Genomic DNA, 26,074 nt, shown 5'->3' on the forward strand with positions numbered 1-26,074 from the left:
TTGTCAGGATAAACTAAAATACCACAAAAGTGAATATAAACAATTAAACTCACCTCTATAAAATTCAATGGTTGATGGGTAGCTCAGTCAGTTGAGTGTCTGACTCTTGATTTCGGCTCAGGTCATGATCTCATGGTTGTAAGATCAAGCCTTGCAAGGGACTCTGCACTGATAGTGTGGAACCTGCTTGGGATTCTCTCTCTCTCTGCCCCTGCCCTGCTCACACTCTTTCTTTCTCTCTCTCTCTCTCAAAATAAATAAACATTAAAATGTTTTAAAACTTCAATTGTTGATATTAGTATAATATTAAAAATGTTAATATAAACGGATTAAGAGAAGTAAAATTAAAACAACTTTTTCCAAGGTTCTTCAGCTGGTGACACCTACATTTTTCAGGGTAAAGCCTTGTCATGCTCTTTGAGCTATCACTTCCTCATCTGTGGCATAGAGAACCTCCCCTTAATTTCCAAAATGCTGAAATTTTATTAACATAATTTCAAAATTTTTGGGGGGATCTCCAGGCCAAATACTTGTATATTAGCTAATCTGAAAGTAAAGTTTCTTATTTCATCATCTTCTAAATGGAATTCACTGAGTTCAACAAATAGTCATTGGTAGAAGTCTTAATTTGATTTAACCTTGTATGAGTCTCTTGTCCAGGAGAATCTCTGGAGCATCCAAGGGATGCTGTTAAGCATTAAATTTAGGACATCTGTTAAGCATGTTACCTAGTGTCCCTTATGTTATGTGCTAAGCAAAATTTCTTTTCTCTATTTAGTTCTTGGAGAAAGTTTGTCTTTTTATACACAGATTTTAGGAATTTTTATTTCTCTCTAAAACAAAATAAAGCCAGGTAATCCAAGTGTGTCCACTTTTCCTTACCTATTGGGAACATTAGAGGTAAATTCCAGCCTTAACTGTTTAAAGTATCAATCTCATATTTCTAGTAACCTCTATTCATTTCCTTCAGAGCAGCCTTCTCAAACTAATCCATGTGTCACCTACACCAAATTCATTTAGGAAGCTTGTTTAAAATGCAGGTCCCTGGGCCATGCCCCAAATCAACTTTTTCAGAATTTCCAGAGCTTGAACCCAGAAATCTGTATCTTTGACAAGCAGCCTAAATCATTCTTACGCTTGCTATAGTTCGGAACTACTTTAAGGAATCCCCAATCTCTAAAGAACTCAATTATGCCAATTTTATATTTTAGTTAATCTGTAAGCCATGGTCTGCTTTTAAAGATGACTGAGACCAAACTCTTAAGACACAATGCAACTTGAAGTATGAGGCCTAAATTGGAGCATGGAGCCACATACAGAAACTATTGTATATGTATCACATACATATACAATCACTACCATTGGGGATTTGGGAGTCTCTGTATATCTGGGATTGGCATGTGTATATGGGATTGGCAAATCTTTCCCATTTGGAGCCCAGGCCATAGGATATATTTTCTCTGATCCACAAATTAGCAATGTTTTTTTTTTTTTTTTACAAGAATAGGAAGAGGAGAGAGAAATCAAGCAAATCAGAACTTTTTGGGATGCTTTCTCAAACTACTCCCTGCTCCTCAACTTCTTAGTTTCTCTTTGATATTCACCCTCTGTACCTTATCCCCCTCCATGTTCCCAGAGTAAAGTTGACAAATATTTTAGAAACATATTTAAATTGACATTTTGGTTTTTTAACATATGTTCATTATATGTCAGGATGTAGATAAAGATATTTAAACCCAGTTACTTATGCCCTGGGGAAGGGTAGTAGCATTTATTAAGCTTATAGCTGTAAAGTAGAGGGAACATTTACTGAAGAGCTATACACTTATTTTGTAAATTAATATTTAAAGCTCTGATGCATGGGTCTGTCTGATGGGTATTATTAGTAGCATAGTAACTATGAAACTATTATTACAATTACTGTTACTTCTAATACTTCAAAAACCTCCAGATTTTATGGAAAACCTACTTTATGCCAGCTATTGTATGAGTGACTTACAGGTGTGTGTGTATATGTGTTTGTATGAAATATATATATCATTTAGTTCTAACAAAAGCCCTGTTTCACTAGGCATTGTAATCCTCATTATCGGATTAGAAAACTAAAAATTGAATGGGTTAGGTAACACATTCAATGTCACATAGCTAGCAAGATCTGTTATCACCAAATGAAAGGTAATAAAGGTAATGCTGAGGGAAGATCATACAGCCATCTGCATACTTTGCTAAGGCGACTGTAAGTCACTGAAGGCCACAGACAAATGTTAACAAGGGTGTAGGATTTATGTTATATTTTAAAAGACTATGTATAAAATAAAAAAGTGAGACTTAATGGTTTTCTTTGTTTGTTTGTCATAGTAAATCATAAAAGGAGATTTACTGGTGAGAATCCATTACCAGTTTGGCTTATGAACATTGAATAAGTGAACTGATGTAAACATTGTTTTAAATATCAATTCCTGATTTAAAAATTATATATATTGCCCTTTGAAATAATTATTGGTTTAACTGGGCTAAATTATTGCTAAAGGTTATAGCTGAAGGAATATGACACCAAATTGTTATGCTTAGGTTAATATTATGCCTTGGTTTAACATGCTAGTTTTTCATCTCTGCTTGTCTAAAATTTACCTTAGAAGCCATTGAATCAGGTTTTTTGGCCTTATCTTGGCCAGTCAAATGGAATTTTAGGTGGAAAGGACAAGGAGCTAAAAAGGAACTAGAATGATGACCCATACCACCAATTCAGACCACATGCCCCACTGGACTACTTCTTTGGTCTTTCTGGTATTTGAAGAAAAGAAACAGAGAGGAAGAAAGGAGGTGAGAGTGGGGAAGGAAGTAGGAAGTGAAGAACAGGAAGATGCTTTAGAGCTCTGGCATGCCTTCAGAAAGAGTATCAAGGTTTCCAAAGAAAGAAGGGCCCCACCCCCACCCCAAGATTCTAGTGGTGGTTCTTGGCCCTATCATTCCTTGAGCACACTAGGGCACCCAGACCCAGACCCACACCACCCATTTCAATCCAAATACCAAAGATGCTAGACTAACTTCACCTGTTTCCCTTTCTACACAGATTATGGAGCAAGAAAGCTGACACCAAGCCACATCAGTGTTCAACAGGGATGAGATATCTGTCAAGGATTTGTGGCAGAGTCGCTTACCCAGGAATAGAAACACAGAATCTCTTCTAGGGATAGTGTAAGAACAAATGAGATAATTCCCAGAAGTGGCCTGAAGCTTTTCCAGAGAAAGGTGCTGTAACTATCTAAGGTACCTAAACTACCAGTGGTAAAAATTTGTGTTTGTAGAAGGTAAACTAAAATCTATTAGCTAAGAAGGGCAGCTGTATGAAGGGGGGAAAAAAGAAGGCAAGAGAGTGATTATCTCATTCCTTGCTAATATGTTCCTCCAAAGAGGCAAACACTTAGATAGAGACATGGCAGAGATGACCTCAGAGAGTGAAATAGAGCGAAAGGCTATTGATATAAGGAAGAGAGACTAACCAGCTTTTTATTTCTTTTTCTTTTAAAATAGACATCCATCCTGTGTGTTTAGCAAATTACCCAGGATTGTATTTACTTGAATTTTATTATATTTATTTGGTGATTGGATCTATAGCGTAGCTGTTTGCATGGGGTAAAGGACATCCAAATATGTGGTTAGTACTTGGTTGAAACCTGGCTTCTGAACTGGCCAAGTTTTTGAACCGACCAAAGAATATTTACTTGTTTGGTGTATCTGCTGCAACTAGCTAGAAAAACTGTCTAAAACTGTCTTAGTCAAGAAGGACATTTATTGAATATAACAGGCAGTGCAGAGGTTGTTTGGGTCCAAAAGCTGAGCGATCCATCAAGAGCCCAGGGGAAGATCTGTCTCTGTGATCTGCCACCCTCAGTGTGTCAGCTTTGCCCTCAGTATGGCATCCCTTCTGGTTTTAAGTTGACTAAAGTAGTGTCATGTATCATATCCTGATGCAATAAGGTCCAGGGGACAGGGAATTCTATCTCCTTTTTGGTCTCTTTCTTAGGAGTGAAGAAACCTTTTATAGATACTCCCTTGGCAGGCTTCCCCTCATCTACTCACAAGGCCTATTCCTGAACCAATGATTGGCAAGGGACTTAGAGAAGGTATGTGGAGCAGAATGGATGTTGGGGAGTTGAACACACAATTTTCTTCAGTTTGCAAACATACAATACAAAAATTCAGGAGCTAATAAAACCAACAATTTGTCTATTACAATGTTGGTTTAATTGTTATTAGTTAGCAGTTGTCTCTCTGTGCTTATACCTGTCTGATAAAGACAGACTTACTGGGAACATCAACTCTTAGAAACTAATTATTATTCCAGGATAAAAATTGTTCTGATGACAGAGACAAGCTCATACTTTCATGCTCAGCTATTTTTTTCAGAGGTATGTCACTGAGTCTAGGTAAAGAAAGACAGAAATAGATTCTCTAATTAAAAACAGTTAGCATATCAATAAATAGCATTTATGTGTCGACAATAGCTAACAGGAAGGGAACAGTGGTAGAGAAAGTCTAAATTTCATCTATATTTGACCCATATCGTAGTGATATCCTTGCTATAGAGTTACTTTCTCAAAAGGTTTAATTCAGACCAAGAGTACTGAATAATTCCTGGACACCACAATGAGAACAAGAGGTAATGATATAGAAGAAGCTAGCGTAGGCCTTTAGTTTATCTTCAAATAACTCTACGGTGCTTAAAATATGTCAATACGTATCCCTTAGATGTGGGTTTTATGTTTTTTATTAATTCATTCCTGTTTATCTTCTACGTTGAAAACAAAGTGAGGACTATATTACTCTATTTCTTAGATTGCATCACTCCATTCCTAACATGAGACTACATACATAGTAACTTCCCAGTAAGGAAGCAGACTTAGCCTGATTCCATTTCAGAGCACGTGAACTAAAAATCTCATTTTGAGGTCCAGGCTACTTTCTGAACTATATTGATTCAAATCCTGACTTCTTGACTTACTGCTTTTTCAGCTTGGACAGGTTATCCAACCTACCTGGACCTAGTTTTTTGATCTCTAAAATGGGCATAATAAGGTTAAATAAAATTAAATGATTAAACCTCATAAGATTAAGTGAGTTAATGTATATAAATTATATGACAGAGTATCTGAGACATAGTAACAATTAACAGAGTTTTGTCTATTATTGTTTAATTCTCAAAGCCACCTAGTTAGTTAAGCACACCGACCATATATTTCTTAAAATATCTTCTGAAATGCGGAAAATAACATTTAATTCTGCCTTGGAGAATGCCCAGTGGTTATTATAATGTGCCAAGTGCTCTGTATATGCCTTTGAAAAATTATTATTCTCTTTGTCACATGTTACCTGAAAATACAGTAAATACCAGATAATCACTAACCCAAAATGAAAAGCCCGTTAGAAAATGTTAATAACTTTATTCACAGGAAGAGCAGTTAGTCAGCTCCATTTTGTCTTTTATATTATGCCCTTCCTATAATAGTCTCTCACTGATACCAAGGAAACACAGCATCCTTTCCTCAGCAATGGACACAATCTTTCCTCAACAATTTGCTCTCTCATCATCAAGGATGTGAAAACACATTGTGGATTTTTTTTTTCCTGATCTCTCAAGTTGTATGACACAGAGCAGCTTTCCATCCTTGAAGATGCCAAATTTATAGCCTCTGACATAATTTTGTCTCCATGGGAACAGACCAGAACTAATTGATTTTTGTCTATAACATAATCATAAAAATCTCTACAAAGGGAGAGAGAAACTATTGATATTAACAGGTTATGGACCAATGCAATTTTCCAAACTGTTATTCTGGAAACTAGGCAAGATAAGAACACCCAAGCTATATGAGTAATGGAGAAAAAATACTTTTGTCTTTGCCTTGGTAATGCCACAGCATATCCTAAATGTTTACTATGCCCTTTTTCTCACATTCTGATTCATTAACAAATAGTAGCTTTGTATTCATATTTTTTGGCTTCATAGAGTTTCAGAAGTTTATGTTAGTATCACAGCATGCAGATATGTGAGCTTGGAAAACTGAACTGAACATGAATCTATTTTTATGCCGTTATTTACATATAGCTTAGATCTTTAAAATCAAATCACACAATAGTAAGATTCAAGATAAAAATGTCGACTGTAACAGGAAAAGTCAGTCAAGAATAGAATGTGTGGAAAATGTTTTGCTTCAGAGCAACAATTTGTGTTGTCAGCAGACATTTCAGTGAAGGTTACTTAGCTTCTCTGTGCCTGTTCTTCATTTATTTTAAATGAGGGGAGTTGACTAATTGTCAAATCCAATATATGCCTTTTAGTTAGTGTCTTCAACATTCCTCTTTTGGCATCTATGTAACTGTTCTGACTTCACTGTCTAATTTTCCTCTCCTTAAAAATTGGTAGTCACAAGAGTCCTAACTTTCTTCTTTCTGATTTTTTCCTAGACAGTGTAATGCATATTCTTATCTTCAGTTTCAACCAGTGATTCCTTAATCAACATTTTTCTCAGCCCAGACGGCTTTCCTGATTCTCAGACCCATATTTTAATTACATACCCAGCTGTCTCACAGGCATCTCAAACTAAATAAATCCCAAACAGAATTTATTATCATGCCCTACAAACCCTCTCCACTTTTCTGTTGGGTTAATGACAACTTGTGGCTTAAACCCATCTGGGATTGAGCTTAACCTCATAACTCTTCTTCAAGCCTCATATCAAGACATCATAAAATCTCACTGATTTTCTCTCTCCTAATTTTGCATTGAATACAGTCCTCTGGCCATGGTTTGTTTTCTCTCTAACGTTTTGATGGCCTACTATCTTCCAAGCAGGTGTTCATCCTTTAGGTGCTTTTTCTCATTTAATGTCATATTAAGTCTATGAAATATGTGCTATCATTACTATCATTATCTTAATTATGCATATAGGGAAACTGAAGATTATAAAGGATAAAAAAAAATTGCCCAAGGTCACACTGCTAGGAAGTAGCAGAGTCAGCATTTGAATATAGTTCTGATTGTCATGTCTAGGCCCTTAAATAGTACAGCTATAGCCATATTCTCTTGCCCTCTTCTTTAGACTCCTGGTGTCCATCTGTTTGCTTCTAGGGCAGTTCTCAAAGGGTGGTTTGCAAACAACTGGGGGTTCCCCAGTCCCTATCAGGGGGGAAGTGAGGTCTAACTATTTTTCTAATAGTAATACCAAGGTGACCTTTGACTTTTTCACTGATAGTGCAAAAGTCATGGAGTGAAAGTGCTAATGCCTTAGCAGGGAGCAAGGCAGAAGCAGCAAACTGTAGAAGTTTTGATGTTTTCACCAACACACTTTGCAAAAAGTACCGGTTCACATAAGAACATCTTTGATGAAGCAGTAAATATCATTAATTTTATTAAACCTTGACCTAAGGGACATGTGTTTTTAGTATTCTGTGTGATAAAACTGGAGAGATACATAGAGCATTCCTGCTGCACATTGAAGTGTCATGGTCGTCTCAAGGAAAGGCATTTGTGTGACTGTGTCAGTCAGGAGCTGAATAAACCACTTTTTCTTTTTTCTTTTTTTCCATGGAACACCATTTTCACTTGAAAGAAGTGACAAACCATGGTTATTCAGACTTGGATATTTAGCAGATATTTTCGAAAAAATGAACAAAGGAATAGGCTGTCACTTCAGGAAAAGCAAATGACAGCATTTGTTGTCAATGTTAAAATTGGAGCTTTCAAGTGGAAATTGGAATTGTGGAAAATGTTTACCTGCCAATGGGAACTAGGCAGCCTCCCAATCCATTATGACTTTTCTCATGAGATCAATGGTGACATTAGCAAATGTGACTCTTGAAGGTTATTTAATGAAATTTACCAAATTTTGGAAATCTGCATAACAGCGTGCCAATATTTTCCAAATGATCCATATATGAAGCTACAGAATCCACCCAAAAGGCAATATCAGTAAGTAATTCCTGATACAGTTTCAGCTTCCACACTGAAACTAATTCAAACAATTATTTGTAGAGTTTTGGTGTGTATCAAAGAATATTCACAACTGCTTAAAAAGACAATTAAAATATTCTTTCCTTATATGTATATATATAATGAGGATTTTCTTCATGTACTTCAATCAAAACAATGTATCTCAACAGACTGAATCTAGGAGCAGATAGGAGAATCTGGCTGTATGCCAGTAAACCAGACAGTAAAGAGATGTGCCCAAATTTAAAATAAATTCCTTTTTTTCACACCATTTTTTTCACTTGGGATAACATAGTTATTTTTATTAAAATTGTTTTGTATGTAAACACACAAGGGCTGATTATTAAGTTAATACAAGTTTTTTAATCTTTTAATTTTAATATGATAAATGTGAATATATAAGTCACCCATAAAGAAAAGCTCTTTGATATCATCATTAATTTTTTTAATGTTTATTTATTTTTCAGAAAGAGACAGAGGGCCAGTGGGGGAGGGCCACACAAAGAGAGAAAGAAGCAGACTCCAGGGTCTGAACTGTCAGCACAGAGCCCAACACAGGGCTCAAACTCATCAACCCAAAGATCATGACCTGAGCCAAAGTCAGAAGCTCAACCAACTGAGCCACCCAGGTCCCCCAGTATCATCAATAATTTTAGGAGTCTTAAAGAGAGCACGTGGGTGACTCAGTCGGTTAAGCCTCTGACTCTTGATTTTGGCTCAGGTTATTATCTCATTGTCAGTTTGCCTGCTTTGGATTCTGTGTGTGTGTGTGTGTGTGTGTGTGTGTGTGTGTGTGTGTGTGTGTTCCTTCCCCACTTTTGCTCTCTCTCTAAGTAAATAAATAAACAAAAATATTTTAAAGGAGTATAAAAGGATCCTGAAATCAAAATGTTTGAAAACCACTGTTCTAAGATCTCTCCACCTGTCTGCTCTTCCTATTGTCAACCATCTTCCTAATCTTCAAATTGATCTTGTCACTCCACATTCATGGTTTACGTCAGCATGCTGTACAAGACCTTTTATGATTTATATCCTACCAGTGTTTCAGTCCTTACTCTAACGACTTCCTTTTGCGTGGGTTGATCTCTATGAACTTCTTAGTTCTTAGTAATGAACTTCTTAGTTCTTCTGAAATTCTCCCTGCTCTTTCTTATTTCTAGACCCATGCACGTGCTGTCTTTACTGACGTGTGTTCCTACCAACTTTCCTCCAACTACCACCATCATGCCAGTTGGTCAAATCCCAACTAGTCTATAAAACTTCCTCAGGAAAACTTTCCTGAACCATACATCTCCTCACCCTTGCCTGGGCAGGATAAATTGCTCTCATTTATGGAGCTCAGACAATAACCAGCTGTTGATAATGGTATTAAAATTATTTGTGTAAACATCTCTCACAATGGACTGTCAGCTTCTTACGAGTAGGGACCATGTGTGCCTAGTCCAAACATAGTGTTGACACACACATAGTAGTCTCTCAATAAATATTTCTTGCATAAATGATCCTAATCCTCTCAGGCTGAAAATCCTGTGGTCCATCCCTATAATAGGATTTTGTGAACTACAGTATTTTTACTGATTAACAGAGATGCATTTGGTTTACTCACACACATTCTCACACACACACTTTGGTTTTTAGTCAAAGAGATCATCCTCTTAGGTCTTTTTAAAAATCTTTTTTTTTGTCCTTGCAAGGACAGTTCTGGGGAAATTTTGGCATATTAAATTAGATATATTTTAATAAATTATAATGCACATATATTCATTAATAATATATATCCCACACCAAGGCATCAGTAGGAATTAATTTTTAAAAGTCTGCTCTAATGGAAATAAAAAATTATGTAAGAGGTCTATATAATAGGCTCACAAAGAACAAGAGGAAAGAGGAAAAAAATTTAAATTGAATTGCCATAGAACTAGGAGAGGTTTCCAGACAGCAAAGCTCCAGGAGAAGCCATGAGAAGGAAGCTCCCTTGCTATGATTTTAAATGTCTCAACCTATCCAAATACTGGGCAAACTCTACTGCCCCTTGGAGGAAAAGCTGTAAGTCTGGAACTGGTCTAAATCTTCTCAGGATTTAGAAACAATGCTGTGGCAGTTTCAAAGAGACATCATTACTTTCTTTTGACCAAGACACATTCTTTGTGCTAGTCCTTGATAAGCAAACAGGAAGGTAATGAATTATTTGTTTACATATGTGTTTACAATTTTGTGATGGTACTTTGCTCCATGTCATCTCAGAGAAATCAAAGTAATCTGTAGAGATTATTAAAATATTTCCACAATGGATATTTTAACCTAATTTCATTTTAAAACTTAGGAGCCAGGAACTTCCAATTAAATGAGTATAAGTGGTTATTTCTTTACAGCAAAGTGTTGCCACATATATGGTAAAGTGTTTCAATGACAATGAGGTTAAGGAAAGTTAAATGTCATAAGCAAACTATTATTGACAGGCTCAGGACAAACCCAGATTTCAGATTCTGACTGCTGCATGTTTCTCATTTCATTGTTAACAGAGAAATGAAAGTTAGTTGAAGTAAACTCTCAAATACAATAGTAACCTTTCTTCCTCCCCAAGAGAGCAATCATGTCTCATAGAAATGTCTTAAGATATCTTTGTCATACTGTTTCATGTTCATTTAGCACTTGGTAAGAATCTTATCCATTCAGTTCATGAAAGATGATGAGAGATAGGTAGATTACACATCTCTAGGTGTTTAAGGCTTGCAGTTAATGTGCAAAGTCCTTCCACATTCAAAAGTATTAAGATGTTTATTCTATACAGCCTAGCACTGGACTGGCCATGTGGCTATCAAAATGAACATGAAATGGCTAAGAATTTTAATTCTGCTTTGTTCCATGTGTTCTGAAGTTAGAAGGCACAAAATAAATAGATGATTAATTTTTGATTAAAATAGAATTACTATTCTCAAAATTTCTAATTCATATACTACTTGATGGAGTACAAAACAAAATGAAACAAAAAAGCCTAGCCCCCCCCTCCCCCCCCACCAAATCAGAAGTTCTTTTTTAGAACTAGTGGGGAAAATGGCACAGATTTTTGACATCTGATATTTTATAACTTACTTAGAATATACTTTCACAGTAGAAGAAAATGTAATTATAAATACTAGTTAAATGAAAAGATATAGCTATTGGGTGCCTGAGTGGCTCAGTTGGTTCAGTGTCCAACTTTGACTCAGGCCATGATCTCATGGTCTGTAGGTTCAAGCCCTGTGTTGTGCTCTGTGCTGACAGCTCAGAGCCTGGAGCCTGCTTTGGATTCTGTCTCCCTCTCTCTCTGCCTCTGCCTCCACTCACTCACTCACTCACTCACTCTTTCAAAAATAAATAACATTAAAAAAAGAAAAAAATAAAGGAAAAGAAAAGACACAGCTATTAAAAATACTTAACTAATTGGAAGACCAGGGCACTAGTAATTCAGATATAAACTCAAAAACATATATAATAATCTGTAGTCATTTTTTAATCTGTATCATTTTTCTCATGTTACTATAAGACTAGAGTTTATTGTCTGTAAGCTCAGTATATATATGTCACAAACAGCTAAGAATTAGAAGGCTATTTAGGGATAAATGACTATGGAGACTAGAATAAATGTGAGGGCAGAAGTGGGGTAGGTGATTGGGATAGGAAAAATGTCACAGATGACTTTCATGGTTACCCCAATGCCATGGTTGTAGATTGTTTTACAATATGACTGATGTACTCAGTGTATTTTTTTATTGTTTCTATTTTCTAGATTTTTAAAATGTGCTTTTGACACAATGCAAAATAAAATAACCATTAACTTAAGTTTCACAATTTATGTAGCCTATGTCTTGTATTTTTGACAGTTCCATCATACTTCTGGCAGAATTTTTTTTACCTTCCCTGGAAAACTGATCAGGGCCACCCCACATTATCTGCCTTCTCTCCTTTCTAATCCCAGCGGTTGCTTGGCATGTGAATATGGCCCTGTAGTTCCTAGTTGACTCTTGGACTTCTGTGGTCAGCTATGGTTCCACCAAATCAGGACCTTACTTAAGGGAGAGTGGCTAGACTTGTGAGGATGCTTGAAACCACAGCAAAGGACACAGCTACAAGGAATGAAAGATGATTATATTATGATGATTGACACCAACACAGTGCTTACTAATTCCACAACAGCTCTAGACACTTAATGTAAATTAATTCATTTATTCCTTACCATAATGGGAGGTCATTTCTCATAGCATCTCCATTTTATAAATGGAGACAAGAACTGAGGGCTTACATTTTGCAAAGTCATGCGGCTCATCAATGGCAGAGCCAGGGTTAAGAACAGAGAGAGTCTAGCTCATAGTCCATGCTTCTAACCACTACATCAAATGGAAGATTCAGAAAGAATATGAAAAGTGTCTTGGAACGATTGGATAACAGCAGACTGGAAAACGAAGTATATTCTGCCTTGCCTCAGAAGATGCTTCAGAAGGATCCAAGGTGAAAGCTGAAAGAAAAGTTTTGACTTCTCTGTCGGACTTTGTCTGAAGAACCCATGGTCAATGATAATGATGCTGATAACCAGAACAGTGGTTGGATTAGGCAAAACTTGTTTTCCTATCCTGAGGTTTTCTAAGTCAGGCATATACTACTGTGTTTCTTTATTTGGAGTCAGTAAGATGTGATAAAAGGAGCAGGGAGAAAAATGATGGGTCCTTAAGTGGTTTTACTGACAATCATCACGGACGTTATTCTCTTCACCAGAAGTATACTATCTTTTGGCTCAAAAGTCTCAGACCAGACTTTGATAGACTTAGAAACTAGGATTGGATAATGATGCTTCCAGGTTAAAATTTGTAGTGCAACACTAAAAACCCTACTAAATGTTTACAATTTTAAAAAGCTACTAGAAGAATTCCCAAAGGAACACTGTAAAATATTTATGTTGTACACTGTGAAAGAAAAGAGGTCTGTGTATTGAAGAAGAAAAGAGCTTTTCACCAAAAATAAAGTCATGTTCATTTATTAATATACTAGCAAAAAAGTTATTAGAAGAAACATTAAATGACATCTTGGCTGATTTTTTCAATCCCTCTCATTCACTCCCTTTCCTCTCATGCATTTTTTTTTGTAGGCAATTCTTATGCAAGAAGCTAAACGTAATTAAATGTGCAGGATGAAAAGATGGCACAGGCACTGCTGGTACCCCCGGGGCCTGAAAGCTTCCGCCTTTTTACTAGAGAATCCCTTGCTGCTATCGAGAAGCGTGCTGCAGAAGAGAAAGCCCAAAAGCCCAAGAGAGAACAAGACAATGATGATGAGAACAAACCAAAGCCAAATAGTGACTTGGAAGCTGGAAAGAATCTTCCGTTTATTTATGGAGACATCCCTCCAGAGATGGTGTCAGAGCCTCTGGAGGACCTGGACCCGTACTATATCAGTAAAAAGGTGAGTGTTGATTTTACTGATTTTAAAGTTAAGTTCTATTTCCAAAGTTAAGTCTTCCATTAAACACTTAACTTTAATATACTTTTCTCTGGCTCATATACATACCGCATCAGAAGCTTTCTACTTGTAGAGATTTTATACTTTTTATTTTTACTTATGTTTAGGCAGAGTATAAGCAGGAACATTTATAAGAAATGAAGGTAAGATTTGGCTATGGTGAAGATATATGAGAGATGAACAATTTCTACAATCTCACAGCTCTGAGACAGTCAAAATTAAATTTGACATCAACAAAGCAAATATCTGTTACTACTGACATATTTAAGCACATGGTAACAACAGAATGGCCATGCCGAAGAAGAGTTGTGGGCATATGGACTTCTTATGTTTTAGTTTTTAGTTAGCTTGAGGTTTCCTTCTAGATTTGTATTCTAGAAGGTAATAACCTTATTAAGCATCCTCCTATAGGAAGATAATACATTGACAAGCAGAGTTATAACTACTCATTGTTAAAATGACAGTCTGTGAAAAAAAAAACCCTCAAGTTTTCTCTATCTACATATGACTTAAATCATTATGACTTTGCCTTCTTAATGCTATAATAACCACAAAATTCTGTCAGAATTAACTAGTTTTTGTAGTTAAACCAGCTGTGCAGAGTTTTAGTAAATATTTTTTAATAGATGATAGATTCTGCATCATGTAATTGGGTATTTTGGCATTTTAGAGCAATAATTTATATTTCACATTCATAAGCATAAAAACAAGTACATGTAAAACCTAAAGATAAATAAATATCACCATGAATTGATGGTTTGTGGATTAAGGAAGATATTAAGTACCTTTATTAATTAGAGCAGTCCTAAAAGGAATGGCTAAGGAAACTGCATTCTCTAAGCAGTATGCAATTTAAACATAGAAGATCGATGATGGTTAAAGAACCGGACAGTTAATGATCCAATCGTGGAACTAGCCCTATTGCTCTAAAGGAGGGTTTCTCAAACTTTCATGTTTATACACATCTGAGGATCCTATTGAGATACAGATTCCGACTCCACAGGTCTGGAAGGTGGCTGGAGATCCTGCATCTCTAAAAAGTCCTCTAGAGAGATTCTTGCTGCTAATACATGGATCACACTTTGAGTAGCAAGAATTAAAATGTTTTCTATAAGTTAAAAAAACAAATTTAAATAATTAATCATGTCCTTTCTTTTTCCTTTGAAATTAGTTTCATGAAAGGTGGTATCCAAATAGCTTCACATATTTTAAGAGGAATTTATTCCAGCACTTTATTACAGAAGCAATAAAGAAAAATTTTAAATTTAGTTACTGTATTATTACACACAATGATAAGTGAGACATCCCCCAAGAAACTAGAATAAAATTCTCCTTAAAATTACTCATTCAAAGTATATATTTGAAGATATCTTCAAGAGACAGGGGAATGCTTACTCTGGCATGCTTAAAAGTATTTGCTACTTAAAGAAAGGAACTGTCCTTAAGAAAGGAAATTGGTGAGGTTAAAGGGTGGGGAGAATAACAGAGACAAAGACTGGCATTTTTCAAGGGAGACAGATCTTTAGTAGTAGCTCTGAAAGCATTTTCCTCCCTAAATCAAGTCCATTTCATTGTAGAGGGGCTACACTGGGCTACCAAATAGAGGAGGTATTAAATCTTTGATTAAGTCAGCTAGTTTGGACTCCACCCTCAACAAAGAACTATCTTAGTAGAATTTGTCTTCCCATAGATCTGCTTGAAAGGAAAGAATATGCTGCTTATGCCATTGCAATTATTTCTGTCTATGTGACAGAAATACATCTTATTGTAAATAAACAGATTGGCATTCTGATTTTGTATGTCACGCTTTTAAGCTTGGTTAATGTGAGTCTGCTGCTAAGAAACAGAATTGTTCTCTATGTGCTAACAAAGTCAGTTCTTATTGCCTCCCTGTCAGCGAACCAGATTTGGACCTTGATTTATTCATGGTGGCCATGACCCATCTCGGGAGACATCTATTTACTCTTTATTGTTGGTGCACTGCTTTTCTTTATGAAGTGTCTAGAAAAATGAAGACTGAGGTGCTGCTATTGAAGAAGAAGGTAGTCTGTGATTGTTAGGATAGAAGGAGCTAATATAAAAAGCTAACGGAGAAGTTCTGGAGTTTAAAAATATGTGTATGAAGTTTATGTTAATTCTATGAATACTGCGGGTGAAAGGCATTTTAAAACTGTAAAGCGTTATGTAACAGTTTGTTGTCATTAATTAATGATATATTTTGCATGCCTAATTTAATCAGATAATCAGATGAGCCACATCACAATGTATTTTAATGGTATTTAAGTTGGCCAGGTAATAACTTAAGAATAGTGACAGTAATAATAATGATAGCTAATATTTGTGCTCAGACAGAATAGGTATGGATTTCAAGGCACTGTTTGGGTCCTTTAGATGCCAGAATTCACTTATTATTCAACAAACCGGTAAAGCAGGTACCATTAGCCTCATTTTACACATGGGTCAAGTGTTAGTGCTAACTGTTACACATGGGTTAACCCCAGAGAGGTTAAGTAACTTTGCCCAAGTTACACACCATAAGTGGTCAATTCTGGGATTGAACCCAGGTGGTCAGAGCTCTTAAGCAATAGGCAAAGCTTATATGCCATTTATTAATAAATTGAAAGATAACACTAAAAAAATTGCTTGTATAACATTTTGAATTCTCTGAATGAAGTGGTCCTACTCAGAGATGTAAAGCTTCCTCTTCCCTCAAGTAGTAAAAATTTTAGTGAACCTATAAGATGTACATTTATCTGTGAAAAAGCAAGTAGCATTCTACTGTGAACAATAACCGGTCTGACATACTTTCAGCTACTACCTTCATCTTCTTAGTAGGAATATGCAGTAATTTTTTTTTAAGTCACATCATTATTTATTATTACTTGGAGACCAGATTTTGGAGTTGACACTATTATCTGTCACTTAAATCATTTTCAGTTTAGATACATCTCTCAATAACATCATAGCCCCAAATTTCAAATGTCTTCCTTGTAATTCTTTCACTATATAGGATATTAATATTTTATTCTTCTGATTTTAGAGATTTTCAATATAAATTCCTCTCCTAATGTTACAAGTGCTGTTTTTTCAGGGCAATTGTTTCAAAAAAGCATGAGTAAATACATTTTAAATTATGGTGAACTTCACATCTTACTGAATGTCTAAATGGATCTAGATTGTTTGAAATATAAATAATCTAATCATGTAAAATCAAGAAAATTCTTTTATGCATTTGTGCTTCAAGGACAGTTTTCTCAATGCCCACTGTCCCATGTGGATGATCTCAATGCTAGAAAGAAGTTTCTTTGTCCTTCTTATACAATTGTTCAAATTTATAGATTGCAGTTCATGGAAAATGATTGGTTAGGTAATGCTTGACTCCATGGCATTGAATACAAAAGGGAAAAGTACACAGAAATTGTTTTCTTTGCCTTTTATACTCACAATATAAACATTTCTCTTTACCTATTCAAACACTACCATGTTGTCAGTGAATATGACTGTATGGGATACAGCTCTTAGTTAAAGAGTAAAAACATATTATTAAGCAAATGGATATATAGATGTCTTAAAGGTAAATGGCATCTTAAAGGAAAGCCTGCATTTAATTAAAACAAGTATTTATGTACAAATCACACTATTAAATACTATGAACAAATGGAGAAAAAGTAGATTACAGGATTTTTATGCTCAATAGTTTATAACAACTTCTAACCTAGTCCTCAGTGGAACGAACCCTACATGTAAATTGCTACTTGACTATAATTACAAGCAACATGCCAATGCAGGCAAATTAATATACTAAGACTTACTGGTACAGGGAAACAATTAGGGAGTGATCAGAAGGCAGCAATTTATCTGGAAAGACATGATGAAGGAGGTGACTTTGATAGCTGAGGACATTTTCTGAAGGTAGGGCTGGCTTCATATTAGAATTGCCTGAGGAAACCTTTAAAAATCCCATGTTTGTGCCTATCCTCAAGAAATTCTGATTCATTTGGTTTTGAGTAGAACCCAAATATTGGCAATTTTAAAATCACCTCAGGAGATTCTAATATGCAGACAGGACTAAGAACTTTTGATATAATAGTGGGTGGAACTTCATTGACAGGCCTGTTATTGACCCAAAATGGGGAGAGTTTGTATTAGATAACCTCACAGGTACCTCCTTCCTCTAGGATTTTATGACACTCATTTCCAGAATCAGAGGGAGAAGCTGATAGGCTGTGAGTGGGATTGACAAGTGGACTGATTTGGCTGCAGCAGAGATGCTTGGTAGTAAAAAGTAAATGATCTTAGAGAGATGTGGTAGGTAATCACCGGGTGGCATGACTTAAATGCTAAATGGATGATTATAGGTTTCAAGTCATAGGACTTTAGCTATGGAATGCCCTTTGAAATGACATATTTAAGCCTAATTCTCAAAGCAGGTGTCCCTTCTCAGTGTTACCAGCAAGTATATAGAATCAGCAAAATCATGTTATTCGGCCTATTTGAACATCTTAAAATAGGACAACTATCATGGGGAAAATAGAAAGGCTTCATAAACTTTAGAGTTCAAAGACTTGACATAATTAAAATAAAAGATTATTTTAGTATCAGTATGTACAGAATAATCTGAAAAGTTACCAAAACTGGAGACAGATGGTAAGCTTTAAATAAAGTTGGGGTCTGTAAAGTTACAACTTGATAAAAAAAAAATCATGTAGGATCATTAGTTTGTATAACAAAGTTGAAACCTTAGAGACAAATTAGATAATAGGAAATCACATGTTTACTTGTAGCTATATATTAATTTAAGGGAGAAACATCTAACATGTTTATAGTTATGATATACCAACTTGTTTAAACTAACAAGTTTGAACAAATCAGTTAAAAAGTTCTTCATGTGTGTAAGCTTTTCAGATAAACCATATGTCTAATTTAGTGTTTTTTTTTTCATATTTTCTTTTTCAGACTTTTATAGTATTGAATAAAGGGAAGGCAATTTTCCGATTCAGTGCCACCTCTGCCTTGTATATTTTAACTCCGCTAAACCCTGTTAGGAAAATTGCTATTAAGATTTTGGTACATTCATATCCTTTTCATGTGACTGAATGCTTGTGGTTGATTTTAAAGAAAATATCATTCATATATATATTTTATGTATTTATATTTTATATATATTTCTTTATATGTTATATATATAGAATTTCTTTGAGATTAATGGTGACATTGTTATTTAACCTGTTCTCATTGATTTTCTGCTGTTTATAAAGAGATTAGTATAGAATTACTATTAAGATTCTAGAAGTAAAAAAATGAATGGTGATAATGTTTAAATTAAACACATGGTATAGAAGGAATAACAGCAAAGCTACCTCACACTTTTATTAATCTCAATTAGACCATACATAACCATTGCTAAAGAAACATAGTCTATTGTGGTTAGCATTATTGTCTATATTACCAATGTTCAAACTTTTATGCCTTAATTGGTTCTATATCTTCGGCACCTGGGTCTGTCCATCCTTCCATCACTAAATATACATTAAACGACTATAATATATATTTAAATATCACTGAATTTAAGACTATAATGGTAGTCAAAAAGGACACACAAAAAAAGGACAGAATAGGTGTTGATTTCAAAAATATTCTCAATTGGTAATAATAAAAATAGATTGGTATTCAGAGGGTATGTTCAAGAATGGGCATTTATTTTTATTTCTTTAAGTTTTTATTTAAATTCCAGTTAGCATACAGTGTAATTTTAGTATCAGGTGTATAATTTAGTGATTCAACACTTCCATACAACACCTGGTGCTCATCACAAGTGCACTCCTTAATCCCCATCAGCTATTTAACTCATTCCCCTAGCCACCTCCTCTCTGGTAATCAGTTTTTCTCTGTAGGTTAATAGTCTGTTTCTTGGTTTGCCTCTTTTACCCTGATGATAATTTGTTGTTTCTTAAATTCCACACATGAGTGGAATTATATGGTATTTGTCTTTTTCTGAATGACATTTCACTTAGCATAATATTCTCTAGTTCCATCCACATCGTTGCAAATGGTAAGATTTCATTTTTTACGGCTGAGTAATATTCCATTATATTTATACCACATTTCTACATCCAATCACCAGTTGATAAACATGTGGGTTCTTTCCATAATTTGACTATTGTAGTTAATGCTGTTATAAACATTGGGGTATATGTATCCCTTCAAATTAGTATTTTTGTATCCTTTGGGTAAATACCTAGTAGTGCAATTGCTGGATTGTAGGGTAGTTCTACTCTTAACTTTTTGTGGAACCTCCATACTGTTTTCCACAGTGGCTGTATCAGTTTTCATTCCCACCAATGGTGTAAGATAGTTCCCCTTTCTCCACATCTTTGCCAACACCTGTTGTTCCTTGTATTGTTAATTTTAGCCATTCTGACAGGTGATATCTCATCAGAGTTTTGATTTGTATTTTCCTGATGATGAGTGATGTTGAGAGTCTTTTCATGTGTCTGTTAGCCATCTGGATGTCTTCTTTGGAAAACTGTCTGTTCATGTATTCTGCCCATTTTTTTAAAAATTGGATTATTTGTTTTTTAGTGCTGAGTTTGATAATCTCTTTATAGATTTTGGATACGAACCTTTTATCCAATGTGTCATTTGTAAATATATTCTCCTATTCCATAGGTTGACTTTTAGTTTTGTTGATTGTTTCCTTCACTATGCAGAAGTGTTTCATTTTGATCAAGTGCCAATAGTTTAGTTTTGCCTTTGTTTCCCCTGCCTCAGGAGACCTATCTTGTAAGAAGCTACTCTGGCTGATGTCAAAGAGATTACTGCCTATGTTTTCCTCTAGGATTTTAATGGTTTCCTGTCTCACATTTACCTCTTTAATCAAGAATGGGCATTTTATACAGAGAGATTCAAAATAGCCTTCTAAAAACTAAAAGTGAGACAAAAGACTGATTAACCTAGAGACAGGGAAGACAGGACTGATAATTTTCTGAGGTTCATTTGAATTGTTTCATTCTATGGTTTGATATTAGAAAGTATTTATATTAAATAATCACAATCTTCCATAGAGTAAAGTCTGATTGAGATCTTAAGAGAAATTAATTACAGTTAATTCTCAGGAAGTCTTCAAAATAGTCTTTATCTGTTTTGGTATGATGTGAAGATCCAGGAAGATAACTAGATGGCCCATTAAGTTCCCCCACAGTCTAAAGCAAAATAAAAAGTTAGAAAATAATATTAACTTATCAGCAAAAAATTATCTATTCCTTTATTCTTATGTTATAAACACTAAAAGAATGAGACTAATAAGACTATTAAAAGTACCTAATTAGAGTAGAATTCTCAGTGTAATTTTTTAACATACTGGGCTATACGTTCTCAGGTTTTTATATTGCATTCATTAACATTTTGCCAGTAAGTGGCAATTTTAAATGATATCTGAAGTACAATTTCAGATATAATTAAACTCAGACTTTTTATACTTTTACACTGTGAACTAACTTACTAAAGAATGTCATTTCCCCTTCCAGTTCTATTTCATATAATTGCTTGGGATGCAAAATTCCCATTGCTTCTAATATGGATCTCTTTCTATTAAATTCAGTTTTGTGAGAAAATGATGAAAAATGAAAAGAAGTAGAGTAAGAATGTATGACAGGCTTCAAAATTTATTATTATTTATTATTTTATTTTATTACGTATTATTATTTTTACCATTGCTTTAATACAAATAAGTAAGACTAATTTCAGAGGTAACTTTATTGGGTTTTTTTTTTTTTGTATTGGATTGTTTGTAAATGGCGATGATAATATGTTAGCATTTATTCCTTAACTATAATCTACTTTATTCAGCATGCTTATCATGTGTACTATTTTGACCAACTGTGTATTTATGACCTTGAGTAACCCTCCAGACTGGACGAAGAATGTAGAGTAAGTAGGAATGACTTCTTGGAATGAGAAATGCACAGTCAAATCCTCTAACAATCTCCTTATGATTATGGTCTGATTTAAGCTTTCCACTTTTTGGGGTCAGGCTAAAAACCTCTAAGAAAAAGTTATTTCCATAACATGAAAGAAGATAAGGGAAGTTCTTTAGGGGAGTTTTTGTTCTATGAGGTAAGTCTTTTTCCAACAAATTCATGAAAGTACCTATTTAAGAAAGGTTATAAATAATACACACTAGCTGGTAAACTAAACCAATCATTTAGCATAAAAGTATTATGGTATGCATTTTAGATAAAAAAACAATGACCATATGAGTAATATGATGAATACAATTATTGTATTCCAGTATATTACTATTAGTGTTATATTTTCATAAAACTAATTTAGATATTTAGTATTATATATCATATTAGGTATTATGGTTATATATCATTATATTTAGGAAAACACATTTAAGTGCTTAAGTAGCTTAGATATTTAGTTAGATTCAGATATGTAGTTTCTTTAGATACAGTATCTGTGCTAAAACACCATAGATATGTTCCATAAAAGAAAGAAAATGTCTCTACAAAATCATAGCTCAAAAAAATAACAGGGCTTGGGGGAAAACAAGATTAAGAGCACATCACTCAAAACTTATGAAACTTTGTAATTAGAACACTAATAAAAACAGTAACAATCCCCATAAAAAAAATGTCTATAGACGTTTGTACCAAAAGTCACAGCCAACAAATCCTTTGCAGTCTCAGATCCTTGTCCTTTCTCCTTTAAGATGAAGACCTTGGGGACATTTCTATCATGTCTTCAAAATAAAACATTTGATTCATTATTTTAATACAAAGGGAAAAGTGTAAGCACAATAGTTTTGGGGCATGTTAAACTAGCCCCCAAACTAGAAGGCACTGAAGAAGGCTCTTAGGTCAATTCTCTGCATTAGTATTAATGTCTTCCTTTAATATTAAGGATATTCTATTTAAGTACAAGTAAAAAAGATGCCACTAATTGATTCAAAACATCAATATGGGGAAAATTTTGCATTAACTAACACAATTTTTGCATTATAATGCATATACTTATTTTTGCATTATTTCCTAACTTAGTCACATATGAAATTATTCATGACAAAGAAACATTTAATTAGTGAAACAGGTGTTTAGGGTATGTAGGCTATTATGTATAGTATAATACAATGATCAGGTTTAGTGAAAAAGAAGTTTTTAGTATGTTCTTTTATTGATATATTTTTTAAAAGTAATATCCAATAGGAGATAAATTATTATGACACACATTGCCACTTCTATTTCTGCTTTTTTGAGGATTTAATGCACTATTCTAAGCCATCATTTGTCAGTTGATATAACACATTAATTTTTTTCCTTGGTAGTAGCTTGGAAATGCTCCCTAGAAATCATTTTAGGAAAGGATCCAGTTCTTATGTTGACGAAGCAATTTAACAGAATTCTTAGATATCATTTATCATCTGTGGGTTAACAAATGTATACACCTATATAAAACTATTATGTGTGTAATTCTCCTAGCAGAAGTTACTGAAGCATTTAAACCTGTATAAATCTCATTTATTTGTATAACATTATTAAGAGATAGTTAAAGAAGACACTTGAATATTATTACTTGACTATGCAGATCTCTTTTTAAAGTCACTTTTTAGAGATGACTATATCCATTATGAAAATAGCTTTACCCTGACAAAAGTTTTTAACTTCATCAGTCAGTAGGAAAACTTTGCACAGGTTTCCTGATCATTTATCCCTACTCACTTGACAGCAAAGAGGTAGAAAAACAAGCAAAATCAGTGGTGACAGCCAGCAAACCAAAGCTAACAGAGTCCAAAGAAAAGAGAAAATAACTCAGTTCTGACATGAAAACAGATCATTGGTAGCATAAACAGTCCCTGTACAAAATGGTGACACACACAGAATAGGCTGAGGACCATATTGCATAGTGAGGGTCGTGTTATGAAAGGAAGGCAGGTCTTTAGAATCATAATTACGGGAGAAAACCTCAGTGACATGAACAGAATCAAGAGCATGATAGAGACTAGTGGGAGCAGAGCCAAGATTCTCACTTACCTGTTCAATCTAGTTTGCTAATAGGTACTTCGGAACACCTATTCTGTGTAAAGCTCTATCTCAGCGGTTAAACTCCAGCATACTCTTCCTTGAATAGCTATCAACACTCATTATATACTTCAAACGTCATACATTTTCTTACTTTTCCAAAAACAGGGATAGGAGTAGGGGCCTTCATCTTACCCCTAGTAAATCTGTAGATAACTTAGAATTGCCTAGGCATAGACCATAGGGCATTCACCATTAATGTGATAAGTAAAACACATGTTGAGCTATCGCTTATGGCTTTTTACAAGGCAGCTATCTTTGAGCAGAAGATGTCATGGTGGCTATGTGTAATGTGCAAAGATCCACACTAAAACACAAGTAAATATAAGCTTGGTGTTGTAATGTAGACTTTTTCCTAATAAGGTCAGCTACTTCATAATAAGTAAAGATAGCAATTATACTTATTCCTCAAAAAATCAATTGAATTATTTTAAAAGGGAGGAGAAACATTCTTAGGGAAACCTGATGTGAAGATTTCTGTATACATTTTCCTCTCATTTCTTTGTTCCCTTATCTGAGAGAAATTTCTGCAAAACACTGTGTAAAAATAACTCCCCTAACTTTAGGGGAATATTCACATATAAAATACTAGCAGGCAGGCAAATATAATTGTTTTTAATAAAAGTAAGTCAAATCTTTGTGACTTGAGTGATCTGAAAGATAATATTAAATTGTACTTTTTAAAAGAACACAATATTGAAAAACAAGTACTCTTTCTCAACTATTTTTGGAAGAAACAGAAATAACTTAATATTGTCAACACTCAAGGGGTAGGGAGCTAAAAATGCACTATATCAAAGAGTAAATGGAAAATCTTTCACCATGTTGGAGCCTGAAATTTGAATTTGAGCATGTTTAAATGATTTGGCCCAACTGTATAGAAATAGTAGCTGATGCAAGGTTAAAATCAGAAGTTTTGTTTATCTCTGATTTTTCGTAATTACGTGTGTTTGTGTGTGTGTGTATGCACAGAGAGAGAGAAGCAGTTTTAAGACTCTATGCCTGAATCTTAAAATGGGAAAGTATATTTTCTAGATTAGACATATTCCTAAAAATAATTCTACTCATTAATAAATTTGAATGAAATATTTTATTATAAATAAAAAAATCCAAGAAATTTTACCTCTAGAGCTGTATTGTCTAATGAGTGAAACACTAGCCACACATGAAACTTGAAATTTGTCTAGCCTTAATTGTTGAAATAATAGTATTTCAGATATATTGGTTTAAAAAATATATAAGGGGCACCTGGGTGGCTCAGTCGGTTGAGTGTCTGGCTTTGGCTCAGGTCATGATCTCGAGGTTTGTGGGCTCGAGCCCCGTGTCTGGCTCTGTGCTGATAGCTAGCTCAGAGCCTGGAGCCTGTCTTTGGATTCTGTCTCCCTCTCTTTCTGTCCCTATCCTGCTCACGCTGTCTCTCTCTCTCTCTCTCTCAAAAATAAATAAAACATAAAAAAATAAAAATAAAAAATATATAAGATGAAAATTGAATTCACTTGTTTTTTTCTTACTTTTTTATTTGGCTACTAAAAATTTCCAAACTAAATAGCTTGTATTATATTTTAATCAAACAGTGGTGCTCTAGAGGGCCACACTTGCTCATTATCCATAAAACACATGAAACTATTATTCTAAAAATCTAAATAGTTGAACAAGACCAGATTCTTTGCAGGAAGATATTATCTCTTCAGTTTAATCCTTTACTCAGGCTTGTAAGATGAATTAAACCAGTCAAGTCTTTGTAAATGGGAGTAAGAAACAAGATTTTAGCAAATTTAAAAACCACAAAAGGATAAGATTTGCCATGTTGAAAATATGTATATTCACAGCTCAAATGAAATTGTTAATTTTTGTTTGGATGCTTTTTCTAGATACACATTCACTGGAATCTACACTTTTGAGTCACTTATAAAAATCTTGGCAAGAGGGTTTTGCTTAGAAGATTTTACATTCCTTCGTGATCCATGGAACTGGCTGGATTTTAGTGTCATTGTGATGGCGTGAGTATTTTTGAAAAGTTAAACTCGAAGGAATGAAAATAGGTGTAGCATGAGCCAGGTTGCTGTGACATATTTTAATTGCAGAATTTCTTATTAGCCAAATTAACTATACACCTCATATATTTTGAGAATACACATTAGAATAGATATTGCAAGGTAAATATATCTGGTAAATGAGCAATAAACAGAATTATCTTCATGTCATAGAGTCTTCCACATCATCAAAATGAAGTTATTCATTGACTATAACATCTTCAACTGTACTTTACTTTTCTAAGTAAGCTTGTTCATATTAGTGAAAATTACATTGAGATAAAGCAACAATATTGCATTCCTTAAAAGCAGCTTCCAGCTGAGGCATTCTGAGGTCTGTAGCAATTCCATTTGTTAACATCAAGGGGCTCTGTATGCCAAATCCAGCTTTCATTCTTTATTTAGAATAAACTTTGCCAAAATTATCAGTAACTCTGATTTAATCCTACAGGTATGTAAGAGAATTTGTAAGC

At 34.4% G+C, this 26,074-nt stretch overlaps 1 protein-coding gene across 7 annotated transcripts in view; it reads left to right on the forward strand.

Moving 5' to 3' along the window:
* The first annotated feature begins 13,165 nt into the window (after positions 1 to 13,165).
* The window catches only part of SCN3A (sodium voltage-gated channel alpha subunit 3), an 84,655-nt gene continuing 71,746 nt past the window's right edge, over positions 13,166 to 26,074 (forward strand). For all 7 annotated transcript variants that reach the window (XM_039242011.1, XM_039242015.1, XM_039242014.1 and 4 more), the window contains exons 1-4: positions 13,166 to 13,429; positions 18,443 to 18,561; positions 21,326 to 21,415; positions 25,440 to 25,568. In XM_039242011.1, coding sequence (XP_039097942.1) covers positions 13,166 to 13,429; positions 18,443 to 18,561; positions 21,326 to 21,415; positions 25,440 to 25,568 — 602 coding nt within the window. The remainder of the gene's footprint in view (positions 13,430 to 18,442; positions 18,562 to 21,325; positions 21,416 to 25,439; positions 25,569 to 26,074) is intronic.

Source organism: Hyaena hyaena, unplaced genomic scaffold, assembly GCF_003009895.1.
Source record: "Hyaena hyaena isolate Hyena2069 unplaced genomic scaffold, ASM300989v1 scaffold_207, whole genome shotgun sequence".
Classification (NCBI taxonomy): domain Eukaryota; kingdom Metazoa; phylum Chordata; class Mammalia; order Carnivora; family Hyaenidae; genus Hyaena; species Hyaena hyaena.